At 37.8% G+C, this 24,012-nt stretch overlaps 1 protein-coding gene and 1 long non-coding RNA gene across 2 annotated transcripts in view; one reads left to right on the plus strand and one right to left on the minus strand.

The window, feature by feature from the left end:
- LOC135071225 (calcyphosin-like protein) overlaps positions 1 to 12,092 on the minus strand; it is an 85,514-nt gene extending 73,422 nt beyond the window's left edge. The window contains exon 1 of the mRNA XM_063965003.1: positions 12,018 to 12,092. Coding sequence (XP_063821073.1) covers positions 12,018 to 12,090 — 73 coding nt within the window. The 5' untranslated portion in view covers positions 12,091 to 12,092. The remainder of the gene's footprint in view (positions 1 to 12,017) is intronic.
- The window catches only part of LOC135071231 (uncharacterized), a 188,706-nt gene that overhangs the window by 51,025 nt on the left and 113,669 nt on the right, over positions 1 to 24,012 (plus strand). The gene's annotated exons all lie outside the window — the stretch shown is intronic.

The following is a 24,012-nucleotide window of genomic DNA, read 5'->3' on the forward strand; positions in this document are numbered from 1 at the left end:
GAACTAGTCTGACAATCTTTCATGTTGCGGAAAATATGCGTTGTCGTTAACTTTAAAGCAATCATCGTTGGGCACAGTTATGAGGCTGTAATTGACATTTATCGCAATGGTGTATGAATTAATTATTATTGTAGTCATTTATCCATATAAAATTAATGGATCTTGCAGTACAGTGATAGACAAGTAACGCCCGTATTCACGAACATTACTGAGGTCTCACACTGCGCGTGGACGCACAGGGTGACACACGAACCAATCACAGAGCTCTATTCAACGCTGTGCGTTCGATTTTCTGCTTCACTTAAACAAGCATCGTTTGTGAATACGGGCGTTAGATAAAGGCCCATTGATTCTTGAATGTTACACCATGTGACAAATAATTTATTATGAATCTCTCCAACCTTTAACGATCTCATGAACATTGTTCGAAACCTCACCCGTTGAGGTGTGAAGCGTCCTTTTAGGGGTCCGTTAAACGAATTTCGTTGTTCGCTTTCGTTAAGCAACGCGAGCGTTACAGCAGGTTGGCTCGTAAAAGTCGACGGCCATAGAACTGCAGTGATGGCTACATTTCAGGTAGGTATCGATAATATAGATTTTGACTAGAGCTTCTGAATATTGATTAAAATTGATAGTTGGTACATCAGGTTAAGTGTGATTTTTGTCTTTTAAAAAAGTTGCAGCATTTTGTATTATCATCATTCATCATTATCATTTCAGTCATAGGACGTCCACTGCTAAACATAGGCCTCTCCCAATGATTTCCATAATGACCGGTTGGTATCGACCTGCCTGCATCCAGTTGAATGATTATTGGGTAGTAATATGACTTAGGTAATTTATTCAGGTCTAAAGTTACTTGATTAGTTGAGCAGACCCTTATTCCCATAGGTAGACCGATGGCCAAGTAGGATTACGGGAAATCACACAAATAGTCTAGAACTGCCTGCCGAGGGAAGAAGTGGACTGTCAAGTGTTGATGCTTATTATTATTATTTTTTAAAAAGATTATTAGCAATTTGTATTGCACAAATTACTAATAGTCCCGTTAGCCCCTCGTGTTAAGCTAAATAAGCTTGTGTTACGAGTGGGCTCACCACAATAGTCGAGCAGCGGTGGAATTCGAACCCGCGTTCCTCGGATCTCGAGTCAGCCACTCCGACCGCTTCACCGTTCGGCTATCGTGGCTTAGATATCGTGATGCTATACGCACTGCAAAATGTTATGGCATTACTTTATCGATACTATCGATATATTGTTCATCTATTGAAACCTCCCGTCACTAACCGGCAATTTATTTCGCGTTAGACCTAAGGCTTTTTTCGGGCCCTCACGACCCGCGCCTCTGGCGTAAAGCAACCCTTTTCACAGTATCAAACTTGTAGAATTGCTCGCTTTACGACACAAATAGATAGCTTAACAGTTAACGGTTTGTTGTCGACAGGAAACTCGGAGCCATTTTCAGGTTTCGTCTTTTATCGATAAACTGAAGTTTGTGTGATCAAAGCGACCAATGTTTTGTGAATTCCCCAATATCGTTTACGTTTACGCACAAAAGAGGTTCCGACTCAAAACAAATCGTTTATTTATAAACTCCAATTACTGTTATAAAGTCCCTTTGCGTTCAGCTAAGCACCTATGTATAATTTGGTCATGTTATCTGTTTATGCCAATTTCAAATATTTCTCTAGGAATAATGTTGCGAAAAAAGAATTGGACTTCAAGTGTCGTCGAAAGTACCTACTCTACTTCCTTGACACAACTGGCGTTTTAAGACCTCGTAAAATACCTTATATCTGTCGCAGTCGGATTGTATATATATACTTGACAGCTTCTCAGTTCTCAGCATGTCACAGGCTAGGAACTGCCTCTAAAGACCGCACACGACCTATCCTGGTTCGCTTCGCTGACCATCCGACAAAGACTGCAGTTAGGAGGAAGAAAACTGCCTTGAAGGGGACCCCTACGGTGTTATCAGAGTTCCTCACACGTAGGAGGCAACAGCTTTTTATAGAAGCACGCAAGCGGTTCGGCATAACAAACTGTTGGACGTTGGATGGCAACATTTACGCCAAGCTGCCCGACGGCACACGTCGGCATATACATAGTGAGGGTGATTTGGATTGTGCCAAGCAGCCAGCGTCAGCAGCCCCAGCGAGAGAGAGCCCCGTGACTACGGAGAAGAGGAACAAGATCGGCTCCACCGCGTCAACGCAACGCTCCAAACGCACGGTCACCAAGCAAATCTCCGGGAAGTGATTACCCCACAATAGTGCGTGCTCACTTGGCTGTCTTTGGAGGTACCTTTACCCACTTTTGCACATTCTAAAATTCATCTCTGTTTACATTACTCACGAACTTTTTCATTTCACAATAAATTTTTCTTTCTAACCTCTTTCTTGCAATATCTGTCAAAGTGTCAATTATGACATTCTTACCTTCGTTCGGAAATCTACATTTATTTTTTTAATGTTTCTTTTTTTTTTCTTTTTTACTGTAGGTTTCTCGAACAGCAGAGTAAAAACTTTGATGACCTATTGCGTTTCGTTTCACACGATCCCATAATGCTTTTTATTAATTTTTAAAAACTTTTCTTGATATTTTTTTTTCCGTTTGTCCTGTTTCTATTTTTCCATACACGGTGTTTACTCATTTACATTAATTTTATTCTGTGTGGGTCTGGTACCTCCAAGCTTAAAAATAGATGTGTTCTTTAAATTAATTTTGTAAGCCGGCAGGCCAAAGTGCTGTGTTTAAATATTTTGATTATTTAGTTAGTGCCATATAATATTATATTTATCTTATTTTTATGTATTGTATTTATATATGGATGACGAATCATTTTACTCTGCTCATGATTCTCTTTCAACTGAAGATGAATCTTTTCATGACATTCTTACCCTCAAAGATACTCTATCCCATAAGTTCTCTAACACTAAGCGATTTCTCAATGTTTGCCACATAAACGCACAAAGTATTCCTTCCCACTACTCTGATCTTCTCGACTCTTTTTCCATCACTAATCTTCATGCTGTCCTCGTTTCTGAGAGCTGGCTCAAACCTTGCCTCGAGTCCGCGGCCTACGCTCTTCCAGGTTTCATTCTTATAAGGAATGACCGCACTGGTAAAGGTGGTGGCGGTGTTGCTATCTACCTTCGTAGTGACATCCCATATAAGGTGCTGTGTATGTCACCGTCTCCCTATAGTGCGACGGGCGAGTTTATTTTCATCGAAGTAAACGTGAAGGGCATCAAGGCTGTCCTTGGGGTGGTGTACTGCCCCCCTGGGGTGGACTACCTCCCCAAGCTCGAGTCTGCTTTGGATCCGATTTCCGCAGATTACATACATCACTTAATCATGGGCGACTTCAATACCAATCTTCTTGTAAATTCCTCTTCCTCTACCAAACTTACCTCATTGGTCACTTCCTTGAATCTCTCTATCCTTCCGTTACAAGCCACCCACCACAATATTGATTCCCCTGACACCTTACTCGACCTTGTAATCACATCCGCACCTGACAGTATTATTGCGCATGGTCAGTGTCCTGCACCAGGTTTCTCACGACACGATCTTGTTTACGCGAGCTACAGGCTACACACTAGCAAACAGAAACCAGAGACCGTGCTTATGCGTAGTATGTCTAAGGTGGATGCAGACGCCATTAGGCGCGATGCAGCCTCACTCGACTGGGATCAAGTTGTGTCTGCAACAACTATCGATGACAAGGTCGCCGTCTTCAACTCCAATCTACTAACCCTCTATGACGTGCACGCGCCGCTGCGGCTTGTGAAACTTAAACGTCCACCTGCACCATGGATCTCGAAGGGTGTGCGTATGGCGATGACTCGTCGAGACAGGGCCTTCCACAACTATAAGCGTGACCGCTCTGATATCAACTGGTGCAAATACAAAGCGGCTAGAAACCGCTGCAATCAGGTGGTGAGATCTGCCAAACGTCGTCACATCCATGACAACATTATCGATGCCTCTTCAGCTGATGTTTGGAAGTTTCTCAAAACACTGGGTATCGGTAAAAATCCTACAAAGCTCACCCACTCTTCTTTCTCTGGCGATGACCTCAATACTCATTTTTCCTCTGCTTCCGTATTGGATCCACTCATTAGATCACAAACCATCTCCGAGGTAACTTCCACAGCTCTTTTGGTTCCAGAAGTCTTTGTTTTCTCCGCGGTGTCTGATGATGGGGTCAGGAAAATTATCCACTCCATAAAATCCAAAGCGGTTGGCGTCGATGACATCAGCCGTACCATGATCCTTATACTCCTTGAATTCCTACTTCCTTTCATTACTCACATTATAAATTTTTCCCTATCCTCTGGCACATTTCCCCGTATCTGGTGCAAAGCTTTTGTCACCCCTCTTCCCAAAATTCCAAATCCTGCCACATTAAATAACTTTAGGCCCATATCAATACTACCTTTCCTTTCCAAAACCCTAGAGGCAGTTGTTCATTCTCAGCTGTCTAATCTCATTTTCACCAATAACCTTCTAAGTCCTTTCCAATCCGGTTTCCGTCCGGGTCACAGCACCAGCACTGCATTACTCAAAGTAACGGAAGACATCAGGATGGGAATGGAGCATGGCCAACTTACTTTACTGGTACTTATCGATTTTTCCAACGCCTTCAACACAGTTGATCATGAAGTCCTCCTATCGATGCTATCCCGTTACAATTTGTCACCGGTTGCTATGGATTGGTTCGCCTCTTACCTCTGCGGGCGCCAACAGGCGGTACGCATTGATAAAACTGTTTCCCACTGGCGTGACCTACTGACCGGTGTCCCGCAGGGTGGCATACTTTCACCTTTACTTTTCTCAATTTTTATTAACTCTATTACCCACAATATTGGCTCATCTCACCATCTTTACGCCGACGACCTTCAATTGTACCGACATTGTCACCATGATGAAATTGATCAAGCAGTACAGTACATAAATGACGATCTGGAATATATCAGAAAATGGTCGAGTCGCTACGGGGTTGCTGTAAATCCCAACAAATGCCAGGCAATAATTGTCGGTAGCCAGCGTCAACTTTGCCGCTTGAATATGGATGATGTCACCTCTGTCAATTTTGATGGGGTTGATATCCCATACTGTTCGTCCGTCAAAAATCTCGGTCTTTATCTAGATTCTAGTCTCAGCTGGACAACCCACGTATCTGAGATAAGTCGGAGGGTCATCGCCACATTGCGCTCCCTTTGCAGACTGAAATACTTCCTTCCAATTAAGACCAAAATCTCCCTTGTCCATACCCTTATTCTACCAGTCATAGATTATGCTGATGTATGTTATCCTGACCTAAACCAAATTCATGTCAATAAGCTAGACCGGCTCCTCAACAACTGTATCCGGTTTATATTCTGCTTGCGCAAATATGACCACATTTCCTCATTCCGGTCTAAGCTTCAATGGTTACCTATACCTTTTCGACGAAAAGTCAGAATCCTTTTAACACTTTTTTCAATCTTAAACAATCCAAATTCTCCTTCTTACCTAAAATCCCAATATACGCTCCTCAGTTCAACTCACTCTCGTCAACTACGTTCCTCTAATACGCTTCTTCTTTCCACTCCTTCTCATCGTACTGGTTTTCTTTCCAACTCTTTTCTTCTACATTCCATTCGTCTTTGGAACGGTCTCCCTGAAAACGTCAGGCAGGCTCCCAGCAAGTCCACCTTTAAATTTCATGTGCGCAAACATTTTCTCGCTGGTGTTTCATCTTCATGATTTCTGTTCAACCTCCTTTTTTTCCCCTTTTTTTTTCCTTCTCTTTTTTTTCTCCCTTTGTCATCCATCTTATTATTATATTATATATGTATGTATCTATGTATGTATTCATATGTTATTTATGTATTTTTTTTTTCTATATTCATAGTAATTTTATACCGCCTACTTTACTCTCAGTTTGGCCCTAAGGTTGACTGGAGGAAAATGCCGAAAGGCATTAAGTCCGCCTTATGTACACCGTTCTATGTGCATATAAGTTTTAAATAAATAAATATAATCCGCCGTTTTACATTACCACTAGGCATTTTACATTACAGCTCTGTTTTGTAATACGGCGGTTCAACGTTTAGGCGGATTGTCATTGCGATACGTTCTTCAATACGGCGGCCCACGTTTAGCCGCATCGTACTTCTATAGATTGTAGGGTGACCATACTTACAAAATAAAACAATGTTTAATGAAAATAAATTTTAATAAGACAGATTTTAAGAATTATTACCTTCGTTACTGTATACTAAATAATATATTTGGCTTCAGTATTTTTTTTTTACTTATTTATAAATCACAAGGGATAGCCATCTAAAAAAAAGTAACTCAAAACAATTAGACTTTTCTAAACATTTTAAGAATTAATTAGATATTTGGCTTTAGTCTTTTTTAGACATTAAAAATGATCAAAGGGAACAGGTAACTCAAAACAATAAAGTTTTAGTCATTTTTTCTGGGTTATTTTTCTTTAAGATAAAATTATCTTCACCGGCCATAGCCATGATTTCATATTTTTACACTAATAATATTGTGTAGGATTCCGCCGAACACCAGAATACATAGCCACTTTGTCCGGCAGCGCCACGGTATTGAAAATAGGAACTAAAAACTGTCAAAGCGGCGGGTAATGACCCGCTGTTTTACATTACGGCTAGCCGTATTGAAGAACGTTTGGCGCCGAATACATTCCGGCGGATTTTCATTTAGCCGTATTCAATCCGGCTAAACGTTAATCCGACGTATTACAAAACAGAGCTGTAATGCAAAATGCCTAGCTGTAATGTAAAACGGCGGATTATACAATCTGACTGCGACATATCCATACCTACCTACCTATACATTTAGCAATGAATTCTGTTCGGCAAGGCTGTTTTTATCTGCTCTATAAAACCTATAACTATTTCGTGATAAGCTAATAATACTCTAAGTATCATATTTTAGAATATTCCAATTCCTAATCCAATCAATATCATAAACCTCTTCTTATTCATTCTTTTCTTTTCTTGTCTTACGTGGTATACAATAAAGTGTGTTCTAAATAGATAAATATCTAACCTCTTTCTTAACCCCTTCATGCTTTGTTCAGGTCTTCATTCAATTCTTCATTTATCAATCATTGACTCCAAATAAGTCAGTCTCGCCAACTTTTTCCCGTTCGCATCGCTTCAGTTTGCGAACGCAAATAGCTACGAAGTTCCACGAAACGGGAAATTCCCGTGAATTCCAGGTTTATTTATGGCGGTGGTGTTGTGCATTGATCCCTCGCTTTCGGATTCGGATGGCTTAAAAGGTCTAAAGTGAGCCGTGTCGTGAAAAATGCTGTCTGGTACGTTTCAAATTCATTTCGCTGTAGTCAAAGATGTCCCGTTAGCATCCTTTGGCCACGGAACCCTAAAGAAAGTGGAACTACGTAAGGTCATTTTTTGTGACAATCCTAACATTTTGGAAAAAATACTTTTTCTCGAAATTGCGGCCGAGTTAGAATATAGAAAAATTATAGGTGATAGAGCTTATTTTAAGAAATGTATCTGACCTAAGCAGAGATTCTACTTCGGCGTAGAAAAAGAGAAAAATAATAATTTCTTAAATTTAAAAAATAATCATACTGTCGTTCCTATAACTACTTTTAAATAATTATAGGTGCAATAATATTCGCCATACACCAACCTACCTACCAGCAATGCAAAGAGAAGCTTAGTGTGTACGTTTCTTTAAATAATAATAAAATTGTAGTTTGACCCAGTACAAAATAAATTTTCTAAAATATTTTTTTAAAAATAATCTATAGCTATTTGTCACCTGGGTGTTTTAGTCTAACATTAATAATAAGTTAAACTTTGGATATTAGTGATAAAAACAGAATGTCACTTTTTCGGGTCAAAAAAAACACTGTGCCAAAGTAGCCAAAAAGTTTCCAACACGTTTTTGTTACAATTGTGTTGTTATCTTTTTGACCACTTTGGGTGTCTCTTAACTATTTGACGCTGACTGTACCGTATAAAATTTTCCAACTAAACTCAGACTTTACTGAAATATGTAGATAAATCCTTGTAGTAAAACCTAGAATGGCTTGTACAAGCAATCACGATATTATCAGTGGTTTCAAATAAATAACCAAAACACTCGTTGTGGCTAAAATATTAAAACTTAAATAATATATTATTTCGGACTTTAGAGCTACATTATCTGGGTAGCTAAAGTATAATGGAGCTAGACCAATCATGGAACGGTACAATCGTTAGCAAGGTTAGATAGAGGTCAGATACTCGTGCTAAAGATACTAATTTAAACTTAGTGCTTTATAGCATCTTCTATTCCATAATTATATCCTAAGGCCCGATTCGACCAAACATTTATCCGAGAATAACTCTTGGTATGTTTATGGCACATTGACAGTCAGTAGGTATAGTAAATATGTCAAAATGTCGAATAAGTGACGATTTATTCTGAGATTAATATTTACTCTTGTTTGGTCGAATCCACCCTAAGACGCTATAGAATTATTATTGTCTGAGAAGTCAAATGGATATCTTCTTGCAAATAGCATGCCTGTAGAGTATGGCATTAGATAGAACACAATATGGTTAAAATCACAAGGTACGATTGTTACTTAAAGAAAGAAATAAAGGGATTGAAACTTAGGAGCGACATTATATGCAATGACAGAGGTTTACATCACTATCATTACATATTATAATAAAAAATCGCTTTCCGCTGACTGTCCCTATGTATGCTTAGCTCTTTAGAACTACGCAACGGATTTTGATGCGGTTTTAATAGATAGAGTGACTCAAGAGGAAGGTTTATAGGTATAAATATGCATATTATAGAAAAGAAAAGCCGGGAAATTCCATTGCAACCGTGCGAACCCGGGGCGGGCCGCTAGCAAGAAATAAAGCTATGCTTGAGCTCACCTCTCTATCGTGTGAAATGTAAAGTTATTGAAACGTAATTCCTGTAAATAATTGACGATCTTATTTATCTATCTACTCGTATTTATACCTTCATCACATTAGATAAACAAAACTGTCTTCCCTAAGCTTCGAACTCTACAGGGTGGAAACGTTAAGTGATCTCACTCGATTATTTCTAAACTATACAAGATATCGAAAAACTGATTACTGATTCTGAAAGTGCTTCACAAGCTCTTTCAAACGGTACAAATAATAGGTTACATAATAAACTGGATCTATCCGAAAATTAAATGTTTTCAGCCTCCATACTAAATGTATGCCAGTCAAACAAAATTAGAAGTATTAATTTTTTTTATTAAACAATAAACACTTAAAATGAACTCGTAATTTGCATTCTTATTTAAAATTATTCATGGAAAACATTGGTTTTAGGCTTTACTTGCTATAATATACTCAACATCAAATAAACCGCACCTTCCGCGACGCGAACTTTAACGATTTTCTTCTGACACAATCATGGTGCCCCAACAATATTGGTGTTATTTGAAAGCCCAATAAATATCCTTAAAGAAAAACACATTTAATTTCTTAATAAATGATTAACATATACCATAAATGTGACTTGAAAAAATACCTCACTTTGGGCCCACCTATGGGATCAATTAGACCAATTTTTATGGTTATAAAACCAAATAATTATCTCACGTGTCCTCTTTAACAGATGGATAGCGATTAATCCCAACTTAACAGTTTTATAGCCATAAAAGTTGGCTCTAGCGTAACTACCTATTTTTTGAAGAAGTGACTCTGGATCCTTCTAAAGACACATTTTTGGGGTAAAAACCTTTCCTTTAATGAAATGAAGGTTAGAGCTAGGCTTTCAAATGGTGCCAATATTGGTGGGAAGTGGGAAAGCATACGTTTGAAAATGCTTGTCGCGGGAGGTGCGATTTATTTGATGTCGAGTGTATTATCAAGACATGAGTGCCATGACTGTGGCTGTACTAAATGTATGGAAGCTGGAAACATTGAATTTTAGGATGGATCCAGTTAATTTTGTAACCTATTATTAGTATCGTTGGATAGAGCTTGTGAAGCACTTTCAGGATCAGTAACCAGTTTTTTAATATCTTGTATAGTTTTTAATATTATGTGGTTTTACTAAATGTATGGAAGCTGAAAACAATTAATTTTCGGATAGATCCAGTTAATTCTGTAACCTATTATTGGTACCGTTGGATAGAGCTCGTAAAGCACTTTCAGGATCAGTAACCAGTTTTTCGATATCTTGTATAGTTTAGAAATAATCGAATGAGATCACTTATCGTTTCCACCCTATATATTTAGTTCCATGGCACTCTTATGGCTAATTTGATACTTAAGTATACTGCCTGATAACTTTATTCCTCCACTCAACAGTCTCATCACGACTGTACTTAGAATGGACTTATTACTGCGTTAGGAAATGGCACCGATTATTTATGCGTGGTGAATGATAATAAGCGACTCTGCTACCGACGGCTTAATTTAGAAGGGCTACATTTGAATACCTTGCGATTTTAAGCCCAATGAGCATTGTATAAATTGTATTATACTTTTAAATGTTACCTATTAATAGAATAGACAATTTGACACCATTCCCCAATAATTCGAAATCACAACTTTTCTAAAAAGACACTTCATTCTGGTCTTAAGAACTTAATTAATTTTAAAATACCTGTAAATTACGATTTTTGGTCGCATTGTAATTTAAAAAAGTAGTTTAATTGAGTTGACAAAATAGTGACGTCACTTGTTTGTAGTGCCATACAAAATCTATAGGAGAGTTTCGATTTGACAGTTTTAAAAAGTACGTCAATTGATTGGCGGTGTCAACATGTCTATTCAGGGAGATTCTTTAAGTTACACTGCAAAGTAGTTAATTGAAGACTCCCACTAAAACACTTTACTATTTTACACCTACTTAAACGCCATTGACACCAAAATTTTAATCTTAGTTATTGCAACTCACAAACAAGAAGTCAAGTGAGTTTTTTGTGTTGCATGTGTTAAAATCTAGACCTAATTTTAGATGAACTAACAGAATTAAGATTATCAAACTGGATTGTTAAAGATCATCAAATGAAAATTAATTCCTGTGGTTCAGTTGTTAAATATCAACGCTTCGATAAAAGACACAAAGCTGAATCACATCACGTATAGTTACATTTACCCTTTTGACCGCAAATAACAGTTATTAGAGCCATAATAACCATAAAATAATACTCCATAATCATATGCGATCGAGTTTATATTGTTGATGTTCTCAAACACAAAAAGTTAAGTGAATTGGTACAATTTTTATTAAAAAAAACTTTGTGAACAATGTTTTTGGAAACGGTGATACGGGTATTTATTAGCTATTAGTGCTTTCTGAATTTATAAATCTCAAACTCAGGAGTCAAAGTCAACAGTGAACACATCTGATGAAGCCCCGACCATCGTAGATTGCATTTCCAGTGTTTAGGTATTAGAGTCATAGTCATTTATTCGGTTAGATCATAATAAACGCCAATATTTGAAAAACATGTTTTGTTGCAATGAGTTGTTCTGTTTTCACGGTAGTCATTTGTTTAAATTAATTTAAACAAGAGTCAATTTGTATAGTAGGTGTTCTTAGCTTAAATACTGTTGTTAAAGGAGCTAAAACTTCAAGAATATGGAATAATTAGACTTCGAGTTCTTAATTAACAATGATCCGATGTGAGCCCTCTACAGTGGTGCCAACCGAGCTCAGGTGCTAGGCGCAGAAATTACTTAACTAGGATCATTTTTCAAGAGCTCTGATACTTACAGTGTCTAAATGGAAAGACAAAATTTTCAGAGGTAGGTAATTAATTGACAGTTAAAAATACAGAAGAACGCAAATTAATAATACTTTACAAATTAGTGGTTATTAATGCATTTTGTCATGCTATGAATTATGATCGATTTTTTATTACCCCTGAAAAGGTCCCTACTTTTTTACACAGTACAGAACCTCCCACCGGGAGCTATACCTAAAGGCTAGTTACAGCACTGCTATATGGTCATATCACTTACGGTCATCCTTATTAGGGGCCGCGCCGCACACCACCACAGCCACCAAGCACACAACCACTGTTTTAGTCGCCATTTTAAAAACTGCACCAATTTACTTAAACAGCCTTATATAACCGTGGACACCCACACACCACGGCATACGACACGGCCTTGGCAATTGGATAATCGTATCATCTCCGTGCTCTTATTGTCATTATTATTGTATAGGGCTATGATGTACATGTCCTTATGTTCACCTTGTTTTCGATGCGCGAGTTGATAAAATCTGTTTTGTACAGTCTTTTGTTTTATTGTAATAAGTTTTACGATCCTGTAATTGCGTTTGATTGTTCTGAAAATGGTTCAGAATCTACGTAGAACGTAGGTAAGTACTTTTTATTTACATAACCTCTGAGTATTCCATGCCTATCATTTCGTTGCATCCATGCGGGAATGACACAGGAAATTTCCTTTGTAATATTACTTGATACAAAGACAGTGTGGTGAACACTCGAGACCTTTTCTGCCCCAGCGTGCTCCGCTCTATGTGCCACTTGATTTTAGCGATTCGGCGGGCTATATCAGTCACTTTGGTTCTCCTGCGGATCTCCTCATTTCTGATTCGATCACGCAGGGAAACTCCGAGCATAGCACGCTCCATCGTTCCATCCACGACCATAGTTACCAGTTAAAAAAAGATTAGTCTCAGTTACGGCAGTGCGTGGGCAAATCAAGGTTGATACTTACCCGGGGTCAGTAATTTGTCAGGCACATCAGCTCAGTTTAAACGAGTCTCCTGTGACAAATGATTGCCGTCCCGAAGCGGCCTGTGGTATCTTTTATACCGTGGATTTATAAGGATGCTTTGTCAAAATGCTCTTGCAAAATTGTGGCACGAAATAATCATTTTGGCTGTGTTGCGGAGTTTAATTGGAAATTGTTGAAAGTTATCTTTATTCTTCTCATTCTGCTACAAGCCCAAAATTCTGCTACAAGAGTGGCGTTGTCAGTAGCATTCATTGGAGTATTTTTTATTGTGTGAATATATGAATGTTTTATTGAAAATTTGAATTGTTTGCTATTCATTTGAAAGTGACTGGAAACTACTAGACATTTATAAACCCAGTTTAATGGTAAAGTTGTGTTACTTTATTGAATTTTGTATCGTTAGATAGGATAATCAATTCAATAAAATTAATGGGTTCTATCTAAAACAAAACTTTTCTGAATGTTGAGTTATTGCCTCGAGAAATTATAATTGAGACTATCGTTCACAGTTCACTTTCAATCAGATTACCAATACAATACAATCAATTTTTTACGGTCTGCGTATTGTTTTAAAGATCTGCGGGGATCCCACGACATTATTGTGAATGTGGAAAACTTCTTTTACCACAAAGTAATTAAAAACTTAACTGACTGAGTTATAACGACTAACTTGTCAATCTTTTGTGGCTTGAAAAACTAAGTTAATTGAATTATTTTCAAACAAATTACAATTTTCTTTTCTTATTCCTTGTCTCATGAACAAAGTTGTCCTGCTATACAGTAGAGAAAAAGTAATCTTATAAAGTTATTCTAATTTGCGCTGATTGCTTTGTGTTAGTCTCATAGATGAAGACATAAAACTATCCAATAATGGTGAACGGTTTTTCTTCAGCTACTTTAATGTATTTTTTAATGCAAAAGCGTTAATAGCAGATCGTTTCGAAACATTCCACCAAACGAGCGATACCATTTTGCGAGCAAACTATTATTACTATAGATAACGACCAAAACACAGAACGTTAACAAAAGGCATCGGGCAATAAGCTGTTTCGCAACAAAATGCGTCGGACGAAATGCACTGGGGTGGGTCGGCTGGGGCAAACATCCCCTACAGTAACAACAAAAGATGGTCGGCTACGCATTCGTATCGATTGGACGGTTTAAACATGTTCTAATAAATGCGAGACGGATGCCGCGAGAATCGAGTCCGATTCGATTATCGATTGTTTTTTCTAGTAGCTTAAGACGTGTAACTTGACTTTATATGGATAGTGACGTTTACAGTGTTTTGTTTTTTGCTAAACTAGCTTTTGCTCGCGTCTTTAACCGCGTGGATTCGTAAGTCTCTTCTATCTTATACCATCAATGAGCCAGTTTAGGCGTGAAATCGACTCAGGCAGAATTACTTTAGTATTCCAGTTGGAATGGAAAAGCTATTTTAATGCCAAAGCTAACTGTTTAATAATAAAAGAACTTAATCTTACGCATTACTTTAACAGTCGATCAATTACAAATTATGTATTCAGATAAAAGTAAATTACAAAATGACTTGCTTTCCTTTTGTAGATGTGATCATAAAACTGTAACAGTAAAATGTTTTTATTGTATGTAAGCTGTACTAAGAATTAACTTGTGTAGGCTTTATGAGTACCTATTGTAACTCACAAAATGGTTTTTATCAACTTTCTTTACACTTAACCTTAATTTAATAGCTTTATAACGTGCTAAGCAAACTTTGCGTGTTCCAAGCAAGTTATTAAGTTAAGTTTAACGTTTTAATTGCGTTTAAAATAAACTTCATTTGCGTTCAAGTAAGGCAAGTGGCAACTGACCGGTGGAAAAGTTGTATCCCGATTTATAGTGCTAATAAATTTCTGTTTTCTTCCCGTAACTTGGCTCATAACTCTGTCGTGCCGGAAAAGACTTTACAAGTTAAACTGAATGTAGCGGAACTTTCCAACTTTTTGTGCGTCCCGAGTCTGGAATCTGGATTCGCGGGATGAAATGACTCATCGGTGAATAATGGCTCGTGCTTTCGACAAATTGTTGTTTGAAATTATTTTGTCTTTGTCATTGCGCTTATATTAGAAGCTTAACCTAGTAGGGGCTTTTTTGAATCTTTTTCTGTCTTTCTTTTACCCTTCTTGATAAATAATCTTTTACCGTGAATACAAATCAGAGGTGGAATTGTGTAAAGCAATCGTTATCATTGACAGTTCATAACGTACGATTATTCTGTCAAACGCTTTGTTTAACTGATTTATCGTACGTTATGAACTGTCAAATGATTACGATTGCTTTACACAGGTGTCTTTGGTGGATTCATGGAAGTATAACTAAAATTTTAATTTCTCAGCTTCTAGTTCCTTATACAAGTAAAAAAGCATAATGGGCAGTGACTACCTGGTAAACGTAAATAAATTTTATTTAAATTAGATTTTTTGCCCTTGTTCTCCCAAAAATAAGAGAGTTTTGCAGTGCAACTACTACAGATTAGTTACTAAATAGTTGTTATTACGTATAATGTGCAATGTTCTTGCGACTAAATCAAAGTAGCTTTGCTGGAGAAATAAATAAAGTTCCATGGTTGAACTTGATATCGCCACTATTATGATTATACAGAATAGAAAACAATGATCTCTTATTAGACATTTCAACAGCGAATCTGTATCGCCATTCGCCATTTGCATATTAACAAAACTAATCTAAATTCAGCATGCTTCTGTCTTCTTGATCGAATTTGATACTAATGTTGAATACAATAAAGTTCATTTTGTATTTAGTTCTCAAATTACCGACAGACCGCCGCACATGACGTATCCTTTATGACATGTCCATGCGTTTTGACATCTCATGAATCATAAGGGGATAGTAGTTTGATTATTGTGCGGATGGCTCGTAGTCCAATTAGAACAAACAGCTCTTTGACAATTATAATGGTCTTACCATAATCTTCTTATATGTAGGTACCTGCTTGCCCTGTTAACTGTTTTAATTTTAATCTAGGTATAAATATTGATATGGTGATCGTCGCGGAAGGTGCCTGCCTGCCTGGAGATGGTGAGGATACGAGCGGCGCAGGACCGGTCTTCGTGGAAATCTTTGGGGGAGGCATTTGTCCAGCAGTGGACGTCTTTCGGCTGAAACGAACGAACGAACTTTACAATTATGTACATCAATACAGGGTCCTTAGGACCCTATATATTCATAAGAAGAACTTGCTTTATAATAATCCTACGAAAAAACACGCGTAGTAATTTGCAGAGTGAAATTAAAATATCTCAAAAAGTACGAAAGATTCCACAATAATTCACTTCCATAATATTTAAAAACCTCCGTACTTAAAGTAAGTAATTTCATAAGCTACTCCTCCATTTTTCCAGCCACCTGCGACGAAACTTTATCAAATACTTAAAGTTACACTCCAACGGGCCGTTAAACTAACCTTTATGTTTGGCTGTTCTCCCCAAACTGTGGCCGTCAGTTTCTCCCATTAAACCGGTTAGCGCAGCGCCCTCGGGTGTATGTGCAAAACTTTTATTACCCAACTTCTGGTGTATTAGCCGCCTACTTATGGCAACCCGACTCTGGATTAAAAACTCCCAACTTTTTAATTTAAATGTTTGGCTTTTTCTTCGATGCGTCAAAGCGAGGGAGTTATCTGGCTCGGGGCTGCAAGTAGAACTTTAAAGCCTTTTGGGCTTTTGGAAGACCCAATTACAGGATGGAAGGAGACCGTACGAAGTTAAAATAAGTCCCGCTTTTGACCATGTGTTGTGATTAAAACATTCGACGTGTGTAAAGAAAGAGGCTTATGGTATTTAACTATGTACGCTTGCGCCAAATAAGACGTCTTCTCTATGTAAAATGAGAAAATCATCATGAATAGTAAATCCTACCTTAAACTTTCTAAAAGTGTAAATTGCTTACTTATGTAGTTTATTCAAATCCTGTTTGACGACAGCGCTTTCAAAACGTATGATATCTTCGTAAAGTCGATTAAAAGGGACGCCATAATCGCTTAGGGCTGCCATCTAATTATGAGACTTGACTCTGACAAAAGACCGGTTGTATATCAGAATAAGTCCAGACATCATGGATTTTGTAAAGTTAAGCAATTAAAGAAAAGCTCTACCAACCTGGTTCTGATTAAAGGCCAAAAAGTCGAATTTAGATAGTGACTTTTGGCAACCCTTGTCTAGCGACAGATCGTCTGAGGCATCCGGACTAAACGCATTAGGTCGCTTCGCGGGTGCGCTCGCTCGCATCAGGGGGCGACGACGCACTACTTAGCACTAAGCGTATGTAAGTAGATAATAGTAGATATACATACACTGTCTGAAAATGTGTGCACATTTGAAACGCGTGAAATGAAGCTAAAATGGTACCAACTTTAACTAGTAAAAATAGCAGAGTGACAAATAAGTACATAAAGTATTTTTTTTTCTTTTTCCACTTAAGCACTTTCATCCACTGATGAGACTCTATAGCTAAATATTCATTAGGCGAAGAGCATTTTTTGCACCATTGCACTTATGGCTAATTGTCCAGATAGACTCGACTTAAGACCGATTCGTTCTCGCTCATTGCAAAAACACAAAACACTAACATGAGCGTTCCCCACTAATCCATTACTAGATGCATCCCATACAGTCGATCTACCCCATACATACCCTATGTAAGAAGAATTGCTGGCACTTCCCAGCGATTTGGCAATCAGGCGATAAAATCCCATGGGAGTCGTGCTGTCATCTCGGTAATTATGGATGTTTATTGTCATGAGATATCTTCTAAGTTTGATGAGATAAGTTGGCGATTTGTAGTATACATACGTGGTAGTACAAACTTATAGGAAAAATCAATAGAAATTAACAATGTTTGTCTACACTAATAATACAAAGAGGAATGTTTTCATTGTTTTTTGTTCGTTTGAATTGAATAGGCGTAGCTTCGGAGCCTTCGGACCGAATTGAAAGATTCTTTCACCATTAGAATGCTAATGATCCTGGGACCGACGATCTGGTGAAGGTCGCGGGAGGTGCCTGGATGCGGGCGGCGCAGGACCGGTCGTTGTGGAAATCCTTGGGGGAGACCTTTGTCCAGCAGTGGACGTCATTTGGCTGAAGCGAACGAATGAACATAAGCGGTACGAAGATCGCCGGGTAAGCTAGTTTGGTTATATCTTATTTAAATTCTTTATTACTGGTAGGCAGTTTGTAGAACACTTATTAAAGCTTGCTCTACCTTAAAAACACTAGCCGGAATTCGAACTTGCGTACTACACCGTCGAATGAACATGGAGTTTCGATCAAACTACGCTATCGACGCGTGAGGTCGAAAACACTGAATCAGCATATTGAACAGTTCGATTATAAAGTCATTATTGTTCCTGACGCTTAGTTTTAGCTTCCACTGACCTTTATTTGATGGATTTCTGGTGCCAAAAGAACTATTTGAATACATCAATCAATCTGAAACTTATAAAGATGATGATTTCATCCATTATTTTCTAATAACTACCATCTCATATTTACCTGTTTTTCTACAACATTGAGAGATTGTGGAAGTTGTTACAATCTTTTACGTGGATAACGAATGTTGGCATGATCATATCGTGCTTGTTACAATAATTGATGGTACAAGATGTTGTTCGTAGATTTTTTAAATTACTAACTACCTTGTTATGAGAAACAACGTTGCTTTACGAACTACTACTTCTTATACTCTTAGGCAGAGTTGCAACATCTTACTTTAACTTTAACAAATCTGTCAAATGCATATAAAAAGAACCAGTTCTTGTCAAAATGTTACGGTTAAAGTAAGTCGGTGCAACTCAGCCTTAGTAAGTAAAAGTATACCTTTATAGAGATAAAGGTGTATTCCTATCGTATTGCTACGACGTTCAAAGTAAACACACCATAATCTTACTCTGACAGATACAAAAGCACCTATTACCAGTATGTTTAATTACCACCGACCACCATTGACGGCTACCATCAGATATCCCATGCTAATTGATGCCTTTAGCGATCCATCCGTGACATCTGTGATCGTGCATCCTGCTCTGTCTTGAAGGGTATCACTAGGTAGAGCAGGATGGGAAAGGAACACGGATGCAAGATTAGTAGTAATTTCGTACCTGTAAACACAATAAGGTATTATTATGATTGTTGTATGGGAGTATATATTATTTAGCTGGTTATGAATAGAACGATAAATACAAGTAGGTCCTTCTTTTTTTACCTTAGATAGAGATTTATTGTGAAAAAAAAAATTCGACACTTTTTTACATACTATAGTAACACAATCACATATTTCGGAAACCAATAAAAAGTCAAATTTAATAAAAAGTATTAATTTTCGTAGTATACCTCTTATCGACTGCATCAAACACAAAAATCCAATTTCTAAAACAAATAGTGCAAAGCAAATGTCAAAAACCGGACATAATATTTACAATACACTTCTACGATGTTGGTTATGTGTGTATGTTGTTGTATTGCAAAGCAAACTTGGTGTACTAGTACTGTACACTGTAACTGAAAGTCGTTGCGGGTGTAATGTTTGCTATCGCGAGCAAGTTGGGCGGCGACGGTGAGTCATTAACGTATAAAGTAGAGGTTTCTTGGTAATAAATTGTGTGATTTTCAGATAAATGCTAATAAATAGTGACACTGGCTGGCAGTAAAAAAAGTTTAGAATACCGCGGGAAAATATGACATTTTATTTTCTTTTCATTCCAGAACAAAGACGCAAAGACATCAAAAGTTATACAGTTATTAGGAGCTATTCCTTTACCTAACTCATTTGATAATTTGGATAATAGGTTATGTAAAATTAATATTTGTTTCGTTAATATTAAGTGTATTTATTTATTTCTGTCTGATGTAGATTGATCTATATTTGTTTACCAAGGCTAAGTTAATTGCCAAACAAACTTAGTTTCACGGCGCTGCAACTGAAGTCGTTTCGAGTGTAATGTCTGCTATCACAACAAGTTGGGCGGTGAGTCATTTACTTATCGGGGGAAGGAAAGGCAAAGGTTGCCAGCACTCGCTACAAATTATGCGCTGTTAAAAATGTCTGGTGAAATAACAAAAAGTTTGATAGTGAGGGCGTTTCGTTGCTAACATTTCTTTTAATGTGGCAAAGGCATCAGGGGTTGCACTCTGGTTGCACGGCTTATGAGCAGGGTAAATTACCACTTGGACGTATTTTTTTTTAGTTTTTATGGCTACGAAGAGTCCATTTGGCCAAAGTCACACCCAACGGTCTTTTATGGATGAGGGAGTTAGGTAATTTTTAGACGCTAAATGCCTTCACGTATGCAAAGTACCTAAATAAATATCAAAGTTTTAATACAGTACCTTAAAGAACCCTAGGTTATTCAGTATTCAGTGGTTAAACTTTGACAGTAAATAAATGGAGCGCCAAAGAAAATTCTCAGTTCCTCGCCCGGGATCAACTGCTCGTCTAAATGTAAAAATATGAATTTCGTTAACGTCCAAAGTTGCTTTTTGCTCGCTCGCCCGTGACTTAAAAATCGAGCGAAACTGCAATGAGTATTAGTGCGGCATGAGTTTAACTCACCACTCAGTGATTCCCAACCTTTTCTGGACTTGGGACCACTTTTTCTTACTATATTTTTCGCTTTCGCAGGAATCATTAAAAAAAAGTCGCAAATAAAACCAAAAACTCTAAGATAAGTATTATTTGAAAGGAAGACCTTTTTATAGCCTTTGTAGCCACGATAGCCGAATGGTGCAGGGGTCGGACTGGCCGATTCGTGGTCCGAAGAACGCGGGTTCGATCCCCGGCCGGTACTATTGTGGTGAACCCAGTCTAACATAAGCATATTTAGCTTACCACGGGACACGGGTTAACGGGATTATTAGTTAATTTGTATTTAAAAATTGCTCATTTTTTTAAATTTAAAAAATCAAAATACCAAATCAACTAAGTGACAATATAATTTTTAAGCTTGCATTCAAGTTCGGTAATTCTAGGACTATTAAACTTATAACTAATCCATCTCATGCGGAGGTCACGAAATTTAAAATCGTTCGTGGACCACAATAGTTAGCTCCTGCGAACCACCGGTGTTCCATGGACCACTGGTTGGGAACCCATAAGTTAGCGAATGAGTGACTCATTCGGAACATGGGGGAGGGGTCAGCGAGGGTGTCGACCCCAAATCGAAATTAAAATTCCACCCGTGACGTCGGGATAATAGACGAAACGAAATTTTGAATAGATAATATCGAATGTCGAATTTTAAGCGTCAAGGAAAAAAAGTTAACAAAACGCCTTTGACTCGGAATTGCGTTGATTACACAGCAAAACATAGCAGCGATGCGTTCGTTACGTGTACGATTAAACGGCTGGACCAATGTTGATGAAGTCTGACATAGAGCTGTAGGTTTTTCTTGGGAAGGACGCAAGGAAAAAGAGCAGATTAAAAAGGGATGAAAGTTAACAGAAGACTCAGTGGCGGATTTACAAACTTGCCGCTAGTAGGCCATTCAATTTTTGCCGCCCCTTCTGACTTTTGAAATTCATTATGTTAGTTTAATCCCGTTATTAGTTTATTGTGAACTTAATGATATTTCTGTCAGTTACTAGATTATTATTGCAACCCGCTATGTACTGAAGAGTTTAATGTTGACCTAAAAACAGCAGCATGGTTGTTGGATTATAAAAGTACATACTCTATTCTTAATGTAACACCACAAAAAAGAATTTTCTGGAGTGAGATCAGGGCTTCCTGGTGGCCAGGAGATGTCACCCCTGCCTGAAATTATTTTTTTGTGGTAAGCCACGTAGCCCCATCATGATGAAACCAAGTGCTCCGGTCATAACCTTGCGAATCTTGCAGCTTTGAAATCAAAAAGCTTTTCAGCCTACCAGTATAGCGCTCTCAAAAATTAATCATCCTTTCAATGCAACAAACCAATTAAGCAGTGGTGAAATCTCACTGCCTCGAAGAAGCGCTAATCTCATTCCAGCAGACTTCTTTTTGTAGGGTTACCTTATGAGCAGATTTTTTTTTTTTATTTTTTTTTTTTTTTTTTTTTTTCGGACGGACTATGCTGATAGCCGTGAGCGGCTTTTTCAGCTTCACCGGACAATAGGTGAGCGCAGATGGCTCTCAACCTCAAATTCTTATGAGCAGAGTATACTCTAATAATCCAAAAACTCTGCAGCATTCATCCATCCTGAATCCATTTTGAGGTAACTCTAAGGGCTCCTGCACACGACGCCGCCACCGCGCCGCCGCCGCGCCGTCGCCGCGCCGCGGCGCTACACTGTTCATACGCATCGAGTAAAACCGCCGCCGCGCCGCCGCCGCGGTAGCGGCGTCGTATGCAGGAGCGCTTACGAAAGTTTTCCAAAATTTTGATGTATGTTGACCGAATGTTGTAAACGTTAAGGGAATCACATGTACCTACGATAAAATTTATAAAAGATAGTAAAATAAATTGCACTAAATTTCCTTTAAATTGCAATAGCTAAAGTTCTACAAAAATGTACAGTTTCTTTCCTTGAATTTTCAAAAGTGAATTTTCTTCTGGGCCACCCTGTAAAACAATATACACGAAGTTGTGGAGAGATGGTGCTCGTGCTAGGCTCCGAAGATCCTGTGTTACGAGTTTTTTATTTTATTTTTATTGAAACGCTATTGGAATATTTTAAAATTCATGATCACATGTACCTAAGTATATATTACAGTGCGTTTATTAATCGTTTATTTATATGGATTCTTCTTCTTCTTTTTTTGATGATGTTGGCAATACACGTCGAGGTCGACTTGATTTGTGCCATTTTCAAGTATTTATGTGATACGAGTTACAAAATGAGATCAAGTAATGATATAATGAAGGATGATAGATGATACCCCTTCCCACCCTTTGAGTCTCAGTAAAGTTGTGGTGCTTTACTGAGACCTCATATGGACAACTTGAGAGAACCCGAAGAATCACGATGCACTGTTTTGCTTCACTTGCCCACACTCGTTCACGAACACTCAATGGTTAATAACCCACCATTATTACACATTAATAGTCGCCTAAACACGAATTTGAGGAAACAAAACAAAACCGCTAACATGACGCTTCAGATTCCCGCCAAGAAGTCCATTTATATGGATTGTGTATTCGTATAATTATATATTTTTTTTCCTGTAAAAAAAAACTAAATTTGCCGCCCCTCTAAATCTGCCGCCCTAGGCACTGGCCCACTTGGCGTATTGGTAAATCCGCCACTGAGAAGACTACCATACATCATACCATCATGGTTATGAAAATTCGTATTAATTCTTCTAAAAGAAATTAAAGTGTTTTAGCGTCTTTGGCACATCAAGCTTAATAAGTAAGTACCTATGTAATATTTTGCAACAACGGTGTAGGTATAGTTTCTCGATCCTCTTGTGTAGGTACTGACGACTGTACAATATAGAAACTAGAAACCAGTATAGTATGTGAGTAACCATCACTTTATTCAATTAAATAATAAGTTAATAACCGTAACTAACAGAGCCATCAACTGAATGAATGTTATTTCACCTTTTGCCTAACCGGTCATCGAACCTGCACTCGCAAGGTATGATCACGGCTGATCTTTTATTATATCCGCAGTGAGCATCCGATCGCATAGTAAAGTTGGTTTATTAAACGAATAAATAAATAGTTATGCACATAAACCATAGTATGAAAATTGCACACTTATTTTATTAGAGCCATTCAGAAATTATGAATAGGTATTATTATTTATATTTACTTATTCACTTAGGCATTCTTTAATTGGAGACTATGAGAAACTCCTGTGCTACTCATAATTTATGTAAATAATATAGTAACGAGTCTGTTGCAATCGATACGGCATGCATACTTAGCTTAACACTTTAACCTGTGTAATACGGTGCTTATTTTGGAAGAAAAATAGGTCTACACCAGCTCATTAAAACCTTCCTAAGCAGGAGTGACAAAACACCAATTATTTTTCTAAAGAAACGATGCCGTCAAATAATTTTGTTACGATTATAATATGTATTTAACTGTCAGAAACACATCTTGCTCTTTTGTCGTTGATGACAAATAAATTTTATTCGGTCGGTAGCTCACCCATAATATTTTGTCGTGTAGTACCATCAATAACACGCATGCCATTGGTTCGCCATTACTGCCCTACAGCTCTCTTACCTACTCATATACCCTCACAAACAGTAATAAATAACAGAAAACACCGATAT

The sequence above is a fragment of the Ostrinia nubilalis genome, chromosome 4 (genome assembly GCF_963855985.1).
Source record: "Ostrinia nubilalis chromosome 4, ilOstNubi1.1, whole genome shotgun sequence".
Classification (NCBI taxonomy): Eukaryota; Metazoa; Arthropoda; class Insecta; order Lepidoptera; family Crambidae; genus Ostrinia; species Ostrinia nubilalis.